General features: G+C 42.9%; 1 protein-coding gene across 3 annotated transcripts; it reads left to right on the top strand.

Moving 5' to 3' along the window:
• Nucleotides 1–1,182: 1,182 nt before the first annotated feature.
• Nucleotides 1,183–21,140, top strand: ttbk2a (tau tubulin kinase 2a). 3 transcript variants are annotated; one of them, XM_035994484.1, is made up of 17 exons: nt 1,183–1,505; nt 3,807–3,836; nt 6,995–7,156; nt 9,976–10,123; nt 11,445–11,518; nt 13,405–13,545; nt 13,969–14,073; nt 14,349–14,414; nt 14,566–14,658; nt 14,854–14,979; nt 15,225–15,382; nt 15,538–15,745; nt 15,862–16,070; nt 16,155–16,707; nt 17,568–17,906; nt 18,695–19,704; nt 20,410–21,140. In XM_035994484.1, the coding sequence occupies exons 3-17, from the start codon at nt 7,088–7,090 to the stop codon at nt 20,855–20,857; spliced, it is 3,747 nt and encodes a 1,248-aa protein (XP_035850377.1). In that variant the 5' UTR covers nt 1,183–1,505; nt 3,807–3,836; nt 6,995–7,087; the 3' UTR covers nt 20,858–21,140. The 3 variants fall into 3 exon arrangements, with proteins under 3 accessions (XP_035850377.1, XP_031166003.1, XP_035850378.1); XM_031310143.2 differs by lacking the exon at nt 3,807–3,836; XM_035994485.1 differs by lacking the exons at nt 3,807–3,836; nt 17,568–17,906 and having other exon boundaries at nt 1,186–1,505; nt 20,410–21,139.
• The last annotated feature ends 1,770 nt before the right edge of the window (nt 21,141–22,910 follow it).

The raw sequence follows: 22,910 nt of genomic DNA, 5'->3' as shown, positions 1-22,910 counted from the left end.
CAATTTATATGCACCACGTATCTGAAACAAAACTCCCAAAGAACTTGGCATATCAATATATATCTAAGCATGCTGTATACACTGTACACACTGTCATATTAACCTACATCATGTATATGAAGCAACCTGTTACATTAATCATTCCATAGCCTATTTATTCCAGCACCCTTTGCACACTCTGCACCATTGCACTAATGTCGTACTGTTTACAAATGTGATTTTGTTGTTGTTTTTAAAATATATTTAGATACTTTCTTTTTTATATAGGTATTATATTTATATATGTACATAGTAGTCAAATGTTTATGTTTGCCTTGTCCAGCTTTGTTGTCCTTGTTTTTTAGCTGTATGTCTGTTTCTATGTAAGTACATTGAGCGCAACAAAAAAAAAACTTACTTGTATGTGACACATACAAGTAAGTTGTATGTGCCTACTTAACAATAAAGCTGAATCTGATTATAGAGGTCTGCTCCAAAAACAAATCAGCATTATTAGGAAATTGAGTCTTACAATGTGTCTGTCAGACACTGCTTTTTATCAAATGGGAGATAGACAGGTTTTCTTAACTTTGTGGTTTTGAACATATTTCAGCCATTAATGTCAATGTCATGTCAATATATTGGTGCTAATGGGAAAGTGGTGAGATTGTTAGGCTACTACTTAGTACATTTTGAAAAACTGCATCCAAGTTTAAACAGTTTGAACACCCATAGTTAAAATATGCTATGCATTTGTTATTTAAAAATTTTAAAATTGACTGAGGAATAGAAAATGTACACTGCAAAGTGGGGGGATTGTTCTTTTTAATCGCTGTGTAGGAATGGATGTATTAACTATAACCATCAGTTACATACGTCATCTTTGACTTAATGTCGCCTCCCAGTGGTCTTTGCGAAAAGTGTATTTTTTTCCCTCAGTGGCCGTGTTCCAAACATGTATCCTCAAACACAACAGAGATTACTTGTTTGTTTTTAAATTTTTAGCTTAATTTGATATCTAAAACATTTGGGGTTTTTTGTTGCACGACGTGTATATATTATATACGACGTGTATATAGTATAATACTCGACAAAATGTGAAAGCTGTTAAAAAAATAAAACACTGATCTGTGATTGTGTACAGCGCGCGCGTCGACTGTTACCGCGAACGAGCTTTTAAAGACCCCGGTGCGCGCGCCCGAGCTTGTTGCGAGGGGCGATCGAATCGGGGCCGCGCGCGCAGGAAGGCTGATGATCATCACAGAGACTCGTCACGTCACGGATCCGCAGCGACCGATAGAGATGCTGAGGTGACAGGCAGAAGGAGAAAAGCAACGATCACACTCAGACATATTTCACCCTCCGCTCGTTTATTTCTAACCACCGCCGCCACCTTTTCTTCATGGACGGTTTGCTCGCTATGGGATTCCGCTCATTGTCGTTCCCGCCGCCTCCAAACGTAGAGGATTTTTTGTAACCACACCCGGCTCTTCTTTGGATCAAGGACTGGCAGCAAAAGACCCGAGGTAAGAGGATTCAGAAATCAAGAGGCCGTACTACGCTTCTCCCTCTTCGGTTTCGCCCCTTTTCTACCACCCCTAAACACCCAAATCGTTGTCGCGTGCCGCTGCATGCGTTGAGTTTGTTATTCTGCATGTTGTCAGAGTTTACAGTATAACCTCCCAAACGCCAGGCAAGATGAGGTTGCGTGGCCTGTGTGGACGGCCAATGTGCGTGGACGCGCCTGAGTAAATCTGCTGTGGCAACCAACTCGCTATGCAACAGCTCTCCACAGCAAAGCCAGTCAGCCAGTCCACTGCGGGGAGGTTGGTGGTTTGATTTCTGGAGACCAGCATGACAGCTGGCTTGACAAATGTGTTGGGACATTGCTGCAGCTTGCTACCTGTCACATCACATTAAAAAACAACTTACCCGAGGTTTGTGTTTTGGCTTTTGTTTTGCACAAATTGCTCTTAAAATGAAGGATTTGAGGCACTGTTCATTAAAGCAATAAACCCAAACTGAGTACTGCTCTTTAGGTGAGTGCATTCTTGATGGCTTCAGTGGAGCCATTATGCCATATAAACACACACTCATCCTTCACTGTTTCTTCAGACTGGATCAGTTGCATCCATGCTGTGATTGAGTGTGGAGGGCCTCCCCACACTGGCTCCTCTCCAGGGCTTGTCCTGCACAGAGTTGACCAGACAGTCTCCCTGTCTTACTATACTGAGCCAGGCCACACTCAGATTAGACAGAAAATTAAGCAGATGTTTGATTTTGAGTCAAGTTATTCTCACTCCAGTCATGTGTGTTGTACATGTACACATAGATTACTGCTTTTTGTCAATATTTACCAACAAAACATATCCGCAATTTAGTTTTAAATGGAGGAGCAGGAGAAATCCTCTGTGGGTGGGATCACTCATTGACATGTCATGATTCTTTATGAAGCCGTAAAAACTTGCAGCTTTCCAGCAGACCAAAAGGACATAGGCGAGACAAGCTGCAGTCAGCAAATGAAAATGGCACTGCACCATCGTCTCCGTGGAGATGCGGGGGTCAGTAAGTGTGATTCATGATGAGACGGGAGCTGGTTGTCACAGATTGGTTTAATTTTTGGTCCGAAGTCTCCTCCTGGGCTGTTTTTTTTTTTAAATTCATTGATGGTGGTTTGTATGGAGGAGGAGGAGGAAGAGCAGAGCCATATGAGGTGTGAGATTAGTCACAGCGGGAGGCAGCCTGCCTTGTGTGTGTGCCTATGCAATGTGTGTACGAACATGTCTTATAGTGATGTGTGTTGGCGAAGTGGCTTGTTATATGCAGTCTATGGGACTGAATGGCAGGTAGTGTCCCTGTGCTCCCTGCGACCCAGTATCTTTCCTGCTTTTCTGACACACCTGGGCTGTTTGAGGGATAAAAAAAAAGGTACAAGATGGCTTAGACATCTCCAGACTCTTCACCTAAAAGTATAGGTTAGGTTGTAAAGGTTATGTTAGGTAGCACAGAACTACCAAAACATCCATCCTTTCTTCTAGGCCTATATCTTCCACGCTTCTGTCAGAAGCTTCTGATTTTCTCACATTCACACTCTAAGCTGTAAAGGTTAAATGTCAGCCATCTCTGCCAAATTGCTCACTCATCCTACTGTGATTATAAAGAAAGAAATGTCTCATGCACGGTAGTTGTGATGAGATAGAACAAGTGATTCTCTCTACGAAAGAAGGCAAACACTAGAAGGTGGGGTGACCTTGCAGTCCTGACACTAGACTCACAGCAGAGGTTATTTAATCAGTGTTTACAGCGAGTCGCTCTCATCCCTCTGTGGTTCAAAGGGTTTTGTACATAATATCAAGAATTCCACTAGTGTTTTAAAAGACAGCTCTCGCTTGGTTTCTGTGTGTATAAAAAGATTTTCAGATGCTACACATGAGGAGAATATATAGGGTTTATGTTGCCATGTTACTGTTATAGTTTGGTTCAGCTTTGGCCAGTATGGCTTTAAACAGAGGCACAAAACATGGCCCAAAAGCTTAATTCAATACAACTTCTGTTCCCTTTTGTTTCCTCTGGCGATGTCTGTCGGTCGCTCCACCACTTGGTCTGGTCCAGAGTGAAGTGTCTCAACAACTGTTTGATGGATTGCCCTGACATTTGGTACACCCCCCCCCCCCCCATGTTCCCCATAAGATGACCTGTAATAACTTTGGTGACCCCTGACTTTGTATCAAGTGCCATCAGGTCATAATTGTACTTTGGTTTATTTGCCAAAATGCCTACAAAACTAATGATATCCCCCTCAGCCTCAACTGTATTTTCTGTTTCAGAATCAGAATCAGAAAAGGATTTATTGCCAAGTAAGTAACAGTTAGAAAGAATTTGCCTTGGTGGTTGGTACATACATAAACATATTAAGCATTAATATGAAATAAACAATAAATACAGAAACAAATATATACAAAAATGGTTTAAAACGGTTTAGTGCAGGATGTGCAAAAATGTTTAGGGATGTGAAAAACGTTAACATGTGAATTTGCAAATGATAGCATACTAACACGCTAAACAGTGTCCATGCCTCCATGGTAAACAAACATTATCTGCTAAACATCAGCATGTTAGCATTATTTTGTGCATGCTGACGTTAGCATTTAGCTCAAAGCAGCCTTGTGCCTAAGTAGACTAACAGAACCAATAGCATGGCTGTAGACTATTAGTATTGCTCATTTTTAAGCACACAATCTTCATAAGATTCGAAAGGAAAATACCATTTGTGTGCTATTTTTCTGTGGATTGCTCTTAATGGCTCACTGTTCTCAAGGTCTCCTCTTAAACTCCCTAGAAAGACATTAATTCAACCATATAGTGCATTTTCTTTATCTTAATAAAGTTGCACTAAGAGGGGGATATTTTATTATTCATGAAAATATAGATATAGATTGTGTGTTTTACATTTATATTATATAAAAATGTTATCATAATCTTGATCAGTGTTCATAGTAATTCACATAAGTCCAGACATTATGATAGGCAATGGTAATACATATTAACTACATACTAATAGAATAAAGTTCAGAGGCTATTAGAATAATAATATGTCTTAAGAAGAGATTTATAATCCTGAGACCTGACGTCCAGTAGTGTCGTCAGTGTGTTAGAGTCCACCCTACTGCTGACTCTCAACCCTGGGTCACATTTCATGCTTGTCATTTCAATGCTATCTAAGTCTAATCACGCTTTGCCCTCTTCCATCTTCCAACCTCATCCTGGTGCATGATGGGATTGATTACCTCCTTGATGTGAGGATCATGCCCCGTAACCAAATAGTGTTTTGAAGGCTCGTTGCATAACAGTAGACGCCTGCACGCAGTGTGCAGAATGATGAATTTAAATGAGGTTTGCTTTTTCGAGTGTTTGAAGCCACACTGAAGGAAGTTACCAGCGTGTGCTCTCCTGAGGAAAGCGTCTCTATAGATGTTGTATGATACAGGAGTGTATACACAGCTTTTTCCAGGGGAAACTCCATTTAATTCTTGCTATACAGACAGCTTGCTTGTGCAACACGGTAATACATGTATTCATACAATCTGATAAGTCACCCTTTATAAAGGCTTTGCAAGTTGTCACTGATGGCTTTATTATGAACAATTTACTAATGTTTTGTAAATCAGTTATAAGCCATAAATAAGAACAACTTTTAGGTGTCCAGGTAGCAAAGAAACCCTCCTGCAGTTGTGTTTTAAGCTCTTTAATTTATTCACATTTTGGAAAAACCTGCAAATGATGGTATTTACATCTTATCAACGTGTATAACTGCAGACTTGGTGGCTTCTTAGAGGATAGGAAGAAAGATTTTTTCCAATTTTGGCAACCCAAACATTGCTTATAGTAAGTAAGTAAGTAAGTAAGTAAACTTTATTTATAAAGCGTCTTTCAAAACCAAGGTTACAAGGTACTGTACTGGTCAACATTTATTAAAAATAGAAAGTTATAAAAGCGGGAGATAACAATATAAAAACAAACAAAAACAAAGTAATGATAATAATAAAAACTATAAAATAAATGGCCCGCAAAAGTGAAACACTTAAACAATAGAAAGCATCCAGAAAGGCACATTACAGGACAAAGTGCATACGAAACAGATGAGTTTTTAACAGCTTCTTAAAACCATCGACTGACTCTGCATTTTTTATAACTAGGGAAAGACTATTCCCGCGGGTGGGAGCGGTCACCTTTGGTTTTAGGCCTAGACTTCGGGACCACCAGAAGACCTGGGTCACCAGATCTCAGTGATCTCACCCTGGTTAGGGGACACAATAATTCGGAAATATAAAGTGGGGCCAGTAACTACACTACTGGTCAAAAGTTTGGGGTCACTTAGAAATTTCCATTCCACTCCATTACAGACAGAATACCAGCTGAGATCAGTTGCATTGTTTTTTTAACCAGGGCAGCAGTTTTCAGATTACATTATGTGCTTACATAAACTGCAAAAGGGTTCTCCAATGTTTTCTCAGTTAGTCTTTTAAAATGATATCAGATTAGTACCCCAAGACCCCAAACTTTTGACTGGTAGTGTATATATAGCTGATTTATAAACTGTAAGTAAATTATTCATAAACCATTAATAATTTAAAAAGCTCAGTAAGCCAACTTACAAACCTTTTATATGGGGGCATTAGCATAACTGACTAATTTACATCTGTGAATTTTGGGTTTCACAATCTGAAAAAAAAATCTTAAATCTGCTGGTACAGTGTAACCTCACTTAAAATAATTACAGTATATTATGATGAATTTTAGTTATTGTGATACACATTTCTATAGCCTTAAATTAGGACTACAAGTACAACAAAATGCTATCTGAAGCAAATTAATACAACTTTATACAGTTCAATATGATGAACATCAATGTAACACAAAACATATGCTACTGTATGTGTGAGTGATAAGATATTGTTTTAGATCAAAATAATGCTTTCTTTTTACCATGATGCAAACTGTGTCTGCCCTATTATGCAACCAGAGCTAATGCAAAATTAGGCAGATTAAACAGTCTCATTATATCTGACAAGTACTTTCTTTAAAAGACCTGCTCCTTGGCTGTCATGCACGGAAGATAAATGGCTGGGAAAATGATACTAAGATAAAGCCTTTTTGTAATTTAAGATGCAGGACTTTTGTCTGCGAGTTGGTGGGGCGAGTTTGGCTAGAAAGACAGCTGCTGGCAGCAGGTGTGGCAGCTGCAGGGATGGCCGAGGATCAGAAAGCTCCAGCCATTAAGCCAGGGGGTTTAACTTTGTCTCTCAACTGGGGAGACTTTTAAACCTTCACATATAGTTCAACCAGTCCTTTTTCATATTCAACTCTATGAAACATCTTTCTTAAACACCCAAGAACATTTCATCATCTCAAGATGATGAAGTTATCAGTTTACTGCAGATTAGCCTAAATAACCAGAATTCAACTCATTTATTCCTCAGTTTCTGACAGTTGTGTGCCTCTTGGGCTTCCATAGGGTTCTCCATCAAGGCCCAAATGCCCGTCCCAGTCTGAGGCCTGCTGGTCGAGGGGGAAGCAGTGAGGACAGCGTCCCTGGTCCACAGACGGGATGAGCGGGGGAGTGGAGCAAGTTGACATCCTAAGTGTGCTCTCCCTGGTCAAGGAACGATGGAAAGTGGTAAGTGATGTGTTATTCAGAAACAATAGGCAGTGTGTTTGTCCAGCCCCATCATTGTCTGTCCCTGGCTCGCCCTCTGACCCATCAACAACAACTGTTTGTTCATCAAACAATGCTTTCCACTGCCTATGAGTCCTGCTTTCCTTTTAAAGTATCTCACCTGTGGCTTGGACAGTTTGGGGTCGTGTATCTCTCTGACCAGGTAGGGCTGCAGTATGGGAGATCCAAAAATAGACTGTAAAGCTATTTGTGGCAGTGCAGTGTGCTATAGGCAGCAGCAGCAGTGCTCCCTGAGGATCCACTGTTGTGCCAGCCTGGGTGCCATGTGAGGCTGTTATTCCTTACTGGCAGCCTGGCACCACTTCCTGTCTTCTACGGAGCAGAGTTACATAAGAATGCTGCAGCTTATCCCACGATTTTAGCTCCTAGTGCGATACAAGACTCTCTGTGTGTGTGTGTGTGTGTGTGTGTGTGTGTGTGTGTGTGTGTGTGTGTGTGTGTGTGTGTGTGTATGTGTGTGCATGGAGGACAGTGAAAGACACGTGGGAGAAATGAAAGCTCTACTAGTACTGAGAGGTGAGAGGGAAACGGTAAGACTGTTGGGGGCAATTTGAAAGAGTGAAATAAAGAAGAGAGCATTGGGAAATTAATCACATACTGTACTTCTTGGTGTCATATTTATTGAGAAAATTCTGCAACCATTTTGCCCTGCTTTAGGCCTTTATCAATGCAAATGCTATCAGCATTTACACAAAACTATTCACAAGTGAGCTAATTACCTAGTCACATTTATTCCTGTCAGAACTGAGAATGTTCTTTTCTACTTTCTCTTTTGTGACAGTAAAGTGAATATTTTGGGGTTTCGGACTATTAGTGGAACAAAACACGCGATGTGAATATGTCACCTTGTGATAAGCATCTGTCACCACATTTCTGGCATTTTACAGACCGAACGATTTGTTGAGAATGTAATTGTCTAAGTTAATCTGTAATGAAAAGAATCTTTTGTTGCAGCCCAACCAACCAAAAAAGGTAGTTTCATTAATAAATATTGATGTCACCGTTGAATATAGTCAAAACAAAAACAGTACCGTAGGATAAACATTACCGAGGTAATTTTGCAGTAGCCGTTTTTAACATTTCAATACTTGCTGCATTCCCAATGAGAAACTGCAAGAATGTTTCTAGATTTCACACATGCACAAACTCTTCACCCTTTAGAGGTAGGTCTGCCTAAATTATGACAAAAGGACTGTGTTTGACATGCAGTGCACCAAAAAAGACTCAACCAATAAAATTTTTTGCGTTGCCTTCATTTGACCAGCACCCAACTAAATTGTACTGCTTTACAGAGCGCCTGATTTTCTCGGCTATTTTTGATTGTTTGATCTTTGTAATGAATTTGGACATAATGATTTTAAGGGTTTATTACACTGTTGGACTGCCTGCTTTGAAGGTTGGCACACACTATATTTTTAAGGTTTTCAATTGAATAGTCTCCTGTGTTTTTTACTCGGATCACAACAGGTAGTTCTTTTTGAAAATGATTGACCACAATATCTGAAGTCCAAGTCTAATCTATCAGTATATTATGATATACTATTATTATATTATTAGTATATTGCAGTTCTACATAGTGCCTACATACAGTAGTTTATAGTGCAGCAATTTAAGTTGTATATAATATTTTTGGTTTATTATAACTACAAACGATACAAAAAACCTTGAAATAAGTGTGGATGGTTGAAAATAAAGTTAGTTTAGTTTTACAGTGCATGCATACATAATCACATAGGGCATCATACATAGCTATTGTACAGTGCCTAAATTAATGGCATCACATGCTTTTAATTTCCCTTCATGCCCACATTGCCATGGTGACAGTGTTGTCATTAGAGATGGTCCGATACGATTTTTTGCTTCCCGATACCGATTCTGATACCTGAACTTGCGTATCGGCCGATACCGAGTACTGATCCGATACCAGTGTGTCATATATTTTATTATATGATATTATTTCTATCTTTGTTGTTGGTCTGACTCAGGTTAACCTCTTTGTGAAACATGAATGCCACAGAACTTTCTTTTATTATGCAGTTTGGCAGTCAGTTATAACGGAAAAAGAACATAAATAAACTACTTTAATGTAGATTTTCTTTAGGGCTGTATTATGTGGTATCGGATCAGTGCATTAACTCCAGTACTTCCCGATACCGATACCAACGTTTTAGGCAGTATCGGAGGCAATACTGATACTGGTATCGGTATCGGAACATCTCTAGTTGTCATCAAAGGAGACAATCTGATTTCATGTTGATATTGCTATCTAACCTCAGTGAAACCTCAATGGGGGAGGTAAGTGGGGAAAATAAATAAACGCCAAACCTTACTGGACAGTTTCAAGCCTTCTCCCCTGCTGAAGTGTCTTTGAGCAGGACCCCACAAACCTCATTGAGGAGGTTCTGTTGCTGACCTTCCTTGGGAAAGATAAAAAAAAAAAAAGTAATCTTCCCATAGTTTTTATAAATGTAATGTTTTATGGGCGCCTGGGTGGCTCACCTGGTGGAGCACGCGCCCATGTGCAGAGGCTCAGTCCTCGACGCAGTGACCACAGGTTCGGTTCCGACCTGCGGCTGCATGTCATTCCCCCTCTCTCTCCCCTTTCATGTCTAAGCTGTCCTATCCAATAAAGGCCTAAAATGCCCCAAATTTTTTTTTTTTATGTTTTATAAACTCACTGTCCATGCACAGACTGTAAATCTGTTTTTTTTTTTTTTCCATATGAAGTTCTTATGCAGTATTTCATTGTCTTCCTCTAGGTGAAGAAGATTGGGGGTGGCGGGTTTGGGGAGATCTACGAGGCGGTGGACCTGCTGACGCGCGTCAGCGTGGCGCTGAAGGTGGAGTCTGCCCAGCAGCCCAAACAGGTGCTCAAGATGGAGGTCGCCGTGCTCAAGAAACTCCAGGGTGAGTAGAAATGGATTCAGTGGATTTGGTTACATTTCTGGAATTGATTGATCCTCCCTGGCACCGTGTGACCTATTGAAAACAGGACACTGGGCGTATCATTCTTATAAAAAAAAAAAAGCAAATGCTTAAGAGAAGTGAAACATTGTCTGTCAATAATTTCTCCTGGATTGATAAAACAAATGTAAAAGAAGCAGAGCAATTCAGGAAATGTCATGCAGGGATAGCCTTTGTGCATCAATTAGCATAGTATAAAAATCTACCTCTCTGAGACCAGATATAGATCATTTCAGCAGATAAATCATTCTACATTTCACATATCGCGTTTTAATCGTGGTTTACGTGTTGAGAGTTTGAATGTAAAAGTTACAGATGACAGAAACCGCAGCGACAGAGTACTAGCGCGAGAGGAAGTATATGTTTGTGTGCCTGGACACTCCCAACGTCTCACAGCAGAGACACAGGATCAACAAAAGAAAGCTCCTTCAGGGGGGTTGTATAGTTTTACTCCTCTCTGTCTGTTTTTAATCTTATCTTTTTCCCTCACCTCTCCCTTCCTGCCTTTTGACCACTACGCCTTTTTCTCTCTCTCTCCCCTCTGAGAGGAAAATCAATGGGCTGAGATCATGTTTGCTGTCTAATAGCTGCGGCCTCAGGCATCATGGGTTTGTTGCTTCCTGAGGGAACCAGCATGTAACTTGAGAAGGGCTGAACTCCAGCCCCAACCCCCCCAAACATTGCTGACCCGCCCAGCTGTAAAGAGTAAACATCGTCCCACGGCCTTATAAGAAGACCAATGGGTCACATCAAGATAATAATACCTTCTTTTGTTTTTGATTTGGATCCTTATTTTGATTTATTTTATAAGAATCAGGTGAATCTTAAAAGTAGTGTTTTTAACATGGAGGTTTTGTCAGTAACTGTTTCCATTTACTGTGTACTGAAGGGTTTTGGGGTGTGGCTGCAGTTTAGCTGCCAATGCAGCAATGTCCTTTGAGACCAGTCCAGAGCACACGCACATTTGCTCACACGCACACATGTGCACAAACACACAGTTCATGCACATGTGTAGACCTGGTGTTGTGTGCTATAGCCTATAAATCAGCAGGGTAGTCATACAGGGACGCTGGTGATGGGTAGGCAGTGAGCTGTAGAGAGGCAAGGGCAGGGAAATATGAACGTGCACGTCATCATGATTCACACAGCAGCACGCCGCATATTACCATCAAATGATGCAGCCGGCGTCAGGTGACTATTGAAGTGACCTCATCTTCTCCTCCAAAAGTATCCTGAAACCTGCTTCTCCTCCTTTATATCTTAGGTAAAGACCACGTATGTCGCTTTGTGGGATGTGGCCGCAACGACCGCTTTAACTACGTGGTGATGGAGCTTCAGGTTGGTCTAAATGCAGAGGACTTAATGCCTCATAATAAGCACTCACTTTTAACAGATGTTTTCAAGCCCAGTGTAACACATCAAACTAATAAATTATTGTCACCAAATTTGATAAATGCTTAATTGTTTAGGTCATTTAGTAAGAACAAATGCCAAACGTTTGCTGGTTCCAGTTTCTAAAATTAGGATTCCCCACATTCTCTGTTTTCATATAATTGGGAATGGAATATGTTTGGGGTTTAGACTGTTGGTCATTCAAATGTTTTTTAGGATTTCAATTTTTATTGTAGATTTTCTACGACAAACCAAGACATAACAACATAACTACAAATTTGTGACAGGAGGGGCTGGGGGAATTACAGTGTTTAAGCTATTTCATGCCTGTGTTTCCGTCTGACACATGTGACCACGGGAACATATACATGGAGGTGGTGTGACATCAACACACACACACACACACACACATTCAACGCAGATACATTCTTCTTTCTAAATCGAATATTCTTAAACATAAAGGGATATGATGGAACCAAGACATTTTTATAATTATGAAGGGAGGAAGGTGGGTTGTGAGTCAAGGAATGACACCTATAAGCCATTCCCAGCCCCATCTGGATATACCAATAAGGAAGCTGCTTTTTCCATTACTTATAAGGTTCGGTTCAGGATCTCCTCAAGCCAATTATACATGTCAAAAAATGAGCAATTTAAAAACACTTCTTGGGGCTGGCATTTCTCACAATTTTCAGATCATTTTCAGACATTTCAGTGTGGGCACAAATAAACCAGTACTTTCTTTTGAAAGTGTGGTGTGGTTTTGATTTATACAACCATACCCACAGGAATGGTACGTTTTCGTGTACAGCACCGACTCCCGACCGCACCATATGTTTAATTATAGATGATCGGTGCAGCTGAATTTTGTTTCGCTGTTGGCTTGTTTTCTGTCCACTCAACATATTTGGCTGTCACTCGCTACTGTCAAAACATTTCAGCCAGTAAAACTTTTAATAGTGATTTTATTTTTATTCCAGTTACTGTGTGTTGCTTCCAAAAGAGAACTAGATATATAAGTTTTAGTTTTTTATGACGTGTCAAGATAGTTTTTTTTTTTTTTTTTTAATCTTTTTATTGATTCCACAGAAAATGTTACAATAAACATAAAGGACTTATTTCCTTACGTTGTCACCCCAACCCCAGGTCCCACATAGACTTTTGCAAGTATAACAACAGTGGGAATTTGTGTACACACATATGTCTGTACACATAATGCAATAAGATGAATATATAGGACACATGTATGCACATATGTGCATATGTATACATTCAGGCACATATACAAAAGAAAGAAGAAATAAACACAAATAAATAAAATAAAAAAGCAAAGGAAAATGAAATGAGAAATCCCTTTCTTGTCTTTAAAGCACATAGACAATGGTACACCAATAGAGAATGCAAAGCAGTGGCACTATATATATAATTTAAATGATTTCAAGTATACTTAGGAGGAATCAGTGTTGCGCATGGCCTTCATCCTGTAGTGACCTTAATTTAGTAATGTAATTAACCATGGGCCCCCAAACAGACATGAATTTTCCCGCTGACCCCCTTGAGCTGTATTTCATTTTCTCCAGAGATAGTACATTATGAGGTCTTTGAGTCATGAAGAAAAGCTTTGGAGGAAAATGGTGACTTCCACTCCAACAATATCCTTCTACGTGCTAATAAGGATGCAAAAGGCAATATCACCTCTTATTTTCCTCCTCAATATGCGATGGCCTGGTAATACTCCAAAAAAGGCATTTTCTGCACATGGAATCAACAGCTGCTGTGTTCTTAAAGGGAGATTTATCAGACTAACTGATCTGGTACGTGTGCTTTCTCAGGGTCGTAACCTGGCTGACCTGAGGAGGAGTATGACCCGGGGAACCTTCAGCATCAGCACCACCCTGCGTCTGGGACGGCAGATCCTGGAGGCTATTGAGAGCATCCACTCTGTCGGCTTCCTGCACCGTGACATCAAACCGGTGAGTCACAGTTAGCAGGGTGAAGCAGCGGACATTTTCTGCCTGGCTCTCATTTCATAACCTAACTTCTACTGTATATATTCCCGACAGATGAGAATATTTTTATTTCTGCTGTCTGGGTAGTGTTTGTGACTCTTGCATTGTTTTTATAATTGGCTGCTAGTATCGTTGCTGATTCAGTATATTGTTGCACTTACAGTAAGCTGGCTCACTGTGTGTGTTGGCTAAACGTCCAAAATGTAGCTAAATGTAAACATCTTCTGTCATCTGAGCTGCTATATTTAATTATATTCTTCCATAGGAACACATTTATTTCCGCCAGGGCTACAAGAATATAAATATACATTATTACATAAATATTGCATTTACACATAAGTGATTTAATTCTTCTTTTAACCATTGCCTCCTGTTTTTCTGCTTCAGTCCAATTTCGCAATGGGCCGCTTCCCAAGTACCTGTCGAACCTGCTACATGCTGGACTTTGGTTTAGCTCGTCAGTTCACCAACTCTTGCCAGGAGGTCCGACCTGTAAGAGCCCTCCTTTGTTACTGAGTATATACTGAGTTTAAAGCTCAACTTATCATTATTGATGAATAATAGTCTAGTATTTTTTTGGTGTAATATGATGTGAGATGTCAAAATTGTTCTGCTTGTTGAGCTGTTCGCAACTGGGACAGATTAATGGAGGTTAGATTGGCGAAAATTCTTTTCAGTTTTTGTGTTGTGTTATTTGTAGCTGAACATCTTTAATTAAAATACATTTATATCAGCATTTATTGTTTGTTTCTGTATTTGTTTTTCAGCCCCGTCCAGTGGCAGGGTTCAGGGGAACAGTCCGCTATGCATCTGTCAATGCGCACAAGAATAAGGTCAGTATCTATCGTCCCTGTACTGCAGCTCATGTGCTGTCCCACGCGTGTTTATTCATGTGCTTTACACAACTTTCTCTTTTTTGTCACGAGTGGTCGATGATCAAATATAATTGATTAAGATGAACTCAACCCTGGTGTAATCCTGCAGGAGATGGGTCGTCACGATGATCTGTGGTCTCTCTTCTACATGCTGGTGGAGTTTCTGGTCGGTCAGTTGCCGTGGAGGAAGATCAAGGACAAAGTAAGTACAACCAGTAATCGCTGTCCTTCACGGAACCTAAACAGCCTTGTCCAGGTAGCTGTAAGTAATGAGATGTGACAAGTGTATGTATGTGTGTGTGTGTGTGTGTGTGTGTGTGTGTGTGTGTGTGTGTGTGTGTGTGTGTGTGTGTGTGTGTGTGTGTGTGTGTGTGTGTGTGTGTTTGTTCACTCCCAGGAACATGTGGGGAAGCTGAAGGATACTTACGACCATCGTCTGATGCTCAAACACCTGCCGGCAGAGTTTGGTGTGTTCTTGGATCACATCTCCAGCCTCGACTACTTCACTAAGCCTGACTACCAGGTGACATATGGCTCTAATTTGGATTTACAGTATTAAAGAGCGTTTTCTGGTTACATAGAAGTGCAGCATGTTTCAGCAAGTGATGATATAGTTGGATATTTCAGTAAAGTGTGCAGTGCATGATCCAGAAAGGTCTTCCCAAGTCCATATGTGTTATCTGCCTGTTTTTTGTGGATTCCTGTGGAATCTCCCCGAATAACAACTCACAGAAAAAAGATTAATAATGTGTTTTCGTGTTGTTACAGCTGCTGATGTCAGTGTTTGACAACAGCATGAAGACCTACAATGTTGTGGAGAATGACCCTTATGACTGGGAGCGGACCTGCACTGATGGCACTTTGACAATCAGTGCCAGTGTCACAACACCGCAACACCACACCCGCCTCACTCCGGCACACATGGGGTACGTTAAACACTTTAAGTATTAGAATTAAATGTAGGTGTCATTTGTATTAAATACTGTAGATAACTATGGTTGACAATATCACACTTGCCTATGTCTTTTATAGCCTCAAACATGAAATAATGTTTGTACTCTTTGTTTGTACTCTTCCCCAGTATGGCGAATGCCTCCCTGATCCCTGGCGACCTGCTGAGGGAAAACACAGATGAGGTTCTGCAAGACGAGCAGCTCAGCGACGTGGAGAACAACCCCGCTCCGGAGCGCCTGCCAGGCTCTCCCCTCCACCCACACCGCAACCAGGAGGCTGATGTCTGGGAGGAGCTGGACCGCAATCGTAACCGCATCAGGACGGCAGTCTGGAAGGTAGACTATGATAAAACACCTCGAGCGCTCTCAGAGAATTGATACCTCAATTAAATTCCACCTGTCTTTTTTTTAGTCAGTAATCAGTCACTAACAAAACCGACTGCTTTCCATAGGCGGAGGAGGAACGCAGCAACAACCAGGGCAACCACGGACACCAGAGCCCGGGTTGCCTGGGTTCTCCAGTCAAACTGCACCCTGAGGTGGTGGCTTCAGACCGTGATGCCCCCCTGCTGAGGAAGCTACGCAACATTCACAGTTTTGAGCTGGAGAGGAGGCTTGGCCTAGAGTCCAAGTCCAGTCCAGAGTGCTTCCTGGAGGCCTGGTATGTTAACATCATTTATTTCCTAAATTTTCCTGAGGATAGAGCAGAGAGTAGATTGTTTGCAACTGTCTTGTGTCTGTACAGCTCAGGGAAGCAGCAGCTTAGCACCCAGCACCAGGAGAAGGAGGCTGACAGGGCTGCAACCATCCCAGTAACTCAGAGTCCAGCTGTACCTGGCGGGGAGCGTCCTGACAGGATCTGGCACTATGATGAGGAGTTCTTGTCTGGTGGTGGTTCTCCCAAGCCAGCATCCTGTGGATCTCTGGAGCAGGGAGAGGGGGCAGCCAGCTGTAGGGGCTTTGTGGCCCTCAATCTGAGCTCTGGGAGGCAGGACATTGATTCAAGGGAGTGGGTGATGGTGGATCCACCCAGTGGCTCTCCAGGAGCCAAGGCTACCACCAGCCCCTCGGAGGAGGATGAGGAGCCAGAGGTGCTCCAGCCAGGGGATCAGTCTCCTGGATGGGAAAAGGGCAATCCAAGCCCTCACTCTGGCAAAGCTCAACAAGAAAGCATGGCTTCCTCCAAGGGAAGTGCAAAAGTGGACAAGTTGGAGCTTAGCGTGGGCCCTGGAGGGGCTCTGCCCCCCGTCACTCCAACCAGCCCAGCGGAAGCTCTGGCTGAGGGAGTTCTCACTCAGGTAAGCCATTTCATTTGAAGGCCATCTCACAACATGGCACACATGATACTGACTGTAGTCAGCATTTTACAAAGTTAAAAAGCTGTACAGAGTCAGAGCTTTAGAACGTCAATGCTAATACCATACAACAGTCAGAGTTCCACCAGCTGCATCTTGCTGTAGTTTGAAGCTAAATGTTACTGCTTTATGTTTTCTCGCCTATTTGCTTGTGTTTATTTGTTAGAATAAAAAGATATTTGTGTAACAAATGCAGAGCTTTTTATCAGATCACAGCATGGGGGGGAAAGAGAGCTTATGGCTTTGAAATGCACTTTGATTTGCGTAAGATATGCATCATTTTATCTTATTTGCAGACATTTGCAATGTGTTTGGTTGGTTTTATTTACTTCATAAATGAAATTCTTAATATGCTTCGGTTTGCTTAGTTTAAATAAATATACTTTGTTTTGCTTAGTTTAAATTACTTCTTTGCTCTTTTACTTTTTATAACTTTCAACCAGCCCACCGAAATCCTGCTCAATCTACAAGTTCAACATAAACCGCTGTTTTTTTGCACTACAAGAGGAATAACTGTCCCCTCATTCTCTCTTACAACAACTGCCTCCAAGTAAATAATGTACACGGCCTTCCCAAAATCACCCTACCTAGCCTTTGTATTCCTTCCCTAGCCTAAGATCATCCACTTATTTTTAAAATCCTTTCGTCGCTTTACCCGTTCAAAACAACTCAACATCGTGCTCCCCTCCTGCTTGTCCTACCTCACAGCACTTCCACCATACCTCCTCCATCTTCTCACTTCCTCACTAGTCTCACAACCCCTCCTCTCTCCACCTCCCACTTCTCTCCTTCCCCTCTCTTAGCTCCCCACCTCTCCTCCGTCCCTGCCTGAGGAGGTGGTGATCCGGACATCCAGCCCCATCCCTCTGCGCTCTCCCAGCCCTCACACACTCCTGACCACCTTGTCGGACCCGTTGCACCTGCGCCATCCGGCGAGCATGAGGCGCAGCCTGTCGGCCGACCAGCAGCAGCAGGAGCGCCCCTCCTCATCCTCCTCCTGCCACGCCTCCCTACCACTGCCACCAAACCCTGCCCTCGGCACCCGCTCACCCAGTCGCAGGAAACTGCCGGCCATCCCGGCGGGTGCTGCAAACGCCAAGTTTCCCTCCGTCATACGCATCACTCGTGCCCAGCTCCAGCAGGTGATGAGCCCATCACAATCTCGTAAAAAAAAAAAAACCTCCATTGAGCTTCCTCTACGTCAGTAGAAATACACCGGCTGGCTGTCAACGTTTTTTTTGTTCTTTCTTTTTTGTTTTTGTTTAAGTTGCTTATTTTTTTTGGCTTCTTTGTTCAGTTGGCTTGCTTATTGTGTTGTTGTCAGGCAGCTCTCTCCAGAAACCATGGGGCATTGTGCAGGCCAGACAGAGCATGGGTCAGATGTGTCTGGATATGTGTCCTTGTGATCTGAATAGGGGTGTGTGTTTGTCTGATTGTGGCATGTGTGTTTGGAATGTCGAGTCATGACTTCAGGTTGCATGGTCTCTTTTGTTTCAGATCGTCTTTGTCCTCTCTATCTTTCTCTTTCTCTCTCTCTCCCTGTATTTGTTCCTCACCCTCTCTTCGCTGAAGCCCCCTGCGAAGTTGCGTGAACGTTTCCTGTCCTACTTGCTGGTTTAGTACTCACAGCTTGACTGACACTGCCATAGCACTTGTGTGTTTCGGTCTGATAATGGTAGCTATGGTACTGCATGCTGTTGCCAAACTAATCACCATTTATTACCCCATATTATAAAATTCTTCTCCTTTCACACATCTGCATCAGGCTCTTGCTACAGAACTACAGCACAACTCGACATGTTGTAGTCTATCAGCAACATGCCTTTGACAATTAGAATGTTATTCCCATTTTTAGTATGGTTAATTTTTTAAATAACACCTGTGTGTCTTTCTCCTTCCTCCCATGTCTCCACCTCCCCCTCCCCTCCAGTTGACAGCTCAGCGTCCCTCTGGGCTGTCCTCCCAGTTAGGATCGGACAGTGCTCCACAGTGCCTCCTGCTGGAGAGGCGGGGTGAAGCTGAAGCTGAGTCTCAGCAGGTCCAGGAGCACACAGAGGACATCAGCTCCCCCCAGGACAATGTGCCCACCCATCCAGGGACACCCACAGAACCCCTGGCTGAGATGCTGGTCAATGGAGACATCCACATCAAAGCTCAAAGCCCTGCGCCAAACCGCATGTCTTCCCCACGCTCCCCCCGTTCTCCACACACGCCTCCTTGGCGCTCGCCTTCCTCTCCATGCTCTCCTGGCTCTCCACACTCTCCTGGCTCTCCACGCTCTCCACGCTCTCCTCGCAGCCCTGTGTTTGCCAATGGCCACCTCTCCCCTCCTGTTTACAGCCAAAGGGATTTAACTAATGGAGCATTCCCCAAGCTGAAAGACCCTGAACATGATTCTGGCCTGACTCCCTGTGCCACAGAGCCTCAGCTAAGGGGGGAGGTGAGCAGAGCAGTAGACCATGCCCCAGATCAGACCAATGGACCAGCCTCCTCGTCCCCGGCTGCCCCTCGTAAGGACCCTAGCCGGAGGCAAAGTCGCATCCCAGTCCTGGAGCCCTCCAGCCTGCTGGAGCTCCCGCCTGCAGGGTCTGCTAAGGAGAAACTCTTGCAGAAGAAAGCTAACCACCAGGGCCCGGTCCCCTCTCCCACTGCCTCACCGTCCCTCTCTGATAGGCGTGGCCCCATGGTGGCCTCCCTTGCTAGGGACCCGCTGTCCTCCACCTCTGACCGTTCTCAGGACGAGGACTCTCTTATGGGCTCCCGTTCTGACCGCCAGGGAGATGATGCTCCTTCCCTCTCCTCTTCATCCAGCCCTCTGTCCCGCAAGAGCAGGATCCCCCGTCCTGTTCATTCAGCTTCTTCCGCTGAGCAGCTGGCTGCCCAATTCCTGCCGCGCCCGCCCCCTGGAAAGCCACCTTGCCGCCCCACAGCGGAGGGCAGGTAATTTGTTGATCTGCATCTTTTGCTTTTCTTGGATCCAAATTTTAACAGTTAACCAAACCATTATTGTTCTCAAACATTTATGATGAAAAGCATGAAAGACAGCATTAAGATGTGAAAAAAAACAAATAAAAACCCATTACAACTTTGCTGATTGATTCTTGTGATTAAAGGAATCGTTGGATATTTTTTGCTTATTTATGTTTTTTTGCAGATAGTGAAATAAAATCATTGATACCACTGTCATGTCTGTATGCTAAATATGATACAGCCAGCCAGCAGGTGATTAACTTAGCTTAGCATAAAGACTGAAAGCAGGGGAAAACAGCTTACCTGGCTCTGTCCAAAGCTACAAATCCACCTACCAGCACCTCTACATTTTTATGAATTAACGCATTGTCTTGTTTGTTTAATTTTAACGATGCTGGAACTATTTCTTGGTTGGGCGCAGTGACTTTCTGGAGTCATCCTGGCCACAAATTTGTTTCGGCACTTGTGCTTTTTACATTTCTGTTTGTGTACAAATTTTAAATTGTAAAATAAATCTAAACTAAGCTAAGCTAACGACTGGCTGGCTTAGTTTAGGAGACTGATACTGACCCTCTCATCTAGGTCTCAGTTTGATTTATCACTCTGTTTCCTGGTTTGCTTTGAAATATATGACTTGGCTGTTCATAACCTGCTCTGCTTTTTGTACCCATTCAGACTAAGGCGTTACCGCATCCGAGCTGGCAGCAACAGTGACTCAGACCTCCTGACATGCCTTGCTCAGCTGATGCATGGTTCCCGTGGCTCCCCCCTTCACCATCGCTCCGCAGCCCAGCACGGGGGCTCCAGGATGGGCATCTGCAGCCTGACAAGCTCTCCGCACCACCACCGCAGCTCCAGCGCTTCCCCGCGCAGCTCTTCCTCCCTGCAGCGCTCCGTCAGCTCCTCGCCCTCCCGCCACGAGCACCGTGGCGGCGGGGGAGGGGGTTGCCTAGGCCGCAGCCGCTCGCCTCCGAGCTTCTCTGGCTCGCCGCCTCCCCGCCGCTTTTACACTCACCACCAGGAGACGTGTTGCAGCCGCCAAGCTCGCACGGTCCCCTTCCACCTGTCCAGGGGAAAAAGCTGTAGCCGAGAGGGCAAGTGCTCCAGCAAGCTGAGCAGATAGTTGCCCACCAGGTTGCGCTGCAATAGCAGAGGATGGGAAGATTCTTATTATGATAGGGTAGACCGCTGTCAGGATAAAAGCCTGAGTCTTCCTGTAAAAGTTTCCCTTTTTTCGCCGTCAGTCTGAAACTTGTCTCGCTGTTTCCCACTGTTCTCTTCACTCCTTCGATTTGCACACAGGGTTTGACATTCATTTATGTGCCTAGCTTTAAAGGGGTACTCCAGCGATTTAGTATTGCACTTCCATAAAGTTGTTGGACTCAGGGCGTTTTCACACCTGAAAGTCCGAACCAAGGTCCGGACCAAGGTTCATGTTTTTGTTACATTGTATACATTTGATCCTGTAAGTTTTGGTTTCACACTGCAGTTATGCAAGCGCACTAAAGATCTATACGTGACAAAACTATGTCCTGTCGTCAGCGCATTCACCGTCACACACTCTCTCATGTAGCCTACACACTAAGCACCGAGCTATTCCTTAAAGGAGCTTCCCCGGTCTTGTAACACAAGGAGAGCCTGCCAGAGCTTCTTGTATTTGGTCCGAAAGTCCGAACCATGCAAAAAATGCTTTCACGCTATAAACGAACCGGACCATGGTTCAGTTTGGTCCGGACCGAGACCACCTCTTTTTATCGGACCAAAATTTGGTCTTTTGATCCGGACCGTGGTCCGGGGGAGGTTTCACACCTGTAATTTTGGTTCGGATCAAACTGAAAAGTCCGAAAGTCCGGACCAAATGAGGTAGGTGTGAAAACGCCCTAAGAGACTTGAGATTTAAAAAAAGAATGATCGAAATCTGTGCGGCAGAAGCTAAGATATCCGGACTTTTAGTCCTTTAAGCATGATGTTAAGTCAAGTGCTGATTTCCACATTTCCCACAATGCAACTCAATAGCATAAGTGACCACTTTTTTCAAACCCCTCTGGTTTGTAATGCAGGCTTTCTGTTAAAAAGTCTCAGGCCTCACGGGCTGAATGTAGCTGAGTAAACTACAGTAAGTGTGTAAAATCTGTGGAGTGCCCCTTTAATAGAACTTATTAGACAAGCGATGTTGACATGTCAGGGTCCTCATTTTATTTATATTATCATGTTGTAGAGCAAAATAGTTTAGCTGCGAAAATTAAATGGTGATTTCCCAATGCAGGCAGTACTATAATATGTAAATCAATAGATAGTTGGGCCAATGGGCACATAAATAAATCATTTTCCTGTTTATTCATCTTCATGCCATGCATCCTGCACCACAGTATAATAAAACTTATTTATCCCTAGTAATGATGCACTTGGATTATACTGATGGAATATCAGTAAAGCTAATCACAATTTACGTAAATATTGGCCTGGGTTTGACTCAGTTATCTCCTCTGCATTCGGAGATTGCTGGCAGGGTATACTATTTACCTTATGCTATATGTGAATGCATAAAGCCAGAATTTGTGTACAGTTGTATTTATTGAGATATTTATTTTGATGCTTAGCGATGCTTACGACTCCTACCCTCTTCTGTGTGATAGTGGATGTATGGTTTTGTGTCACTTGTATTAGTTTTAACTGTTTAAATCGAAGGGATTACTCCAGGTGTCCCTTTAATACAATCAATCATGTGAAGTGCGTAAGGACACACACCTTTTTGTGCCTACTGTGTTGCTAAGAGGGAATCAAAATGTCACACTGATTACAGGTTAGAATTGTGGTAGTGTTAGGTGTTCAGTAGCAGTAGTACGCTTAAGCAACACAAGGTACATTACTGATGGGTAATGTTCAGACACAGATGTTTGTCTCAGCGTGTGCCTTGGCACTTTGGGCAGCTTGAGGATTCGCTTTGTTTGTAATTAGACAAAAAAGGAGCCAAAAACCTGTGCCAGCCGTTAAAAGACGGTCCTTTTCACCAGTATTCTTTTAATGAAGAAAAGGTAGCAACACAAATGTTTGTAAATCAAACATAATTTGAGCAACAGTTTACTTAAGTAGCTATTATTTGTAATGACAAAAAGGTATTTCAAGTAAAAACCAGTCTTAGCTGTCCTGTATGTATATATAATATAATATAATAT

Source organism: Sander lucioperca, chromosome 18 (assembly GCF_008315115.2).
Source record: "Sander lucioperca isolate FBNREF2018 chromosome 18, SLUC_FBN_1.2, whole genome shotgun sequence".
Lineage (NCBI taxonomy): Eukaryota > Metazoa > Chordata > Actinopteri > Perciformes > Percidae > Sander > Sander lucioperca.
The sequence above is the reverse complement of the archived record's forward strand: the minus strand, read 5'-3'. Positions and strand labels throughout refer to the sequence as shown.

What these genes read in the sequence shown, in the direction of transcription:
- ttbk2a (XM_031310143.2), top strand. Translation starts at nt 7,088, where the DNA reads ATGAGCGGGGGAGTGGAGCAAGTTGACATCCTAAGTGTGCTCTCCCTG. An exon ending in TCAAGGAACGATGGAAAGTG is followed by an intron (nt 7,157 to 9,975) that starts GTAAGTGATGTG and finishes GTCTTCCTCTAG; the next exon opens with GTGAAGAAGATTGGGGGTGG. An exon ending in TCAGGACGGCAGTCTGGAAG is followed by an intron (nt 15,746 to 15,861) that starts GTAGACTATGAT and finishes TGCTTTCCATAG; the next exon opens with GCGGAGGAGGAACGCAGCAA.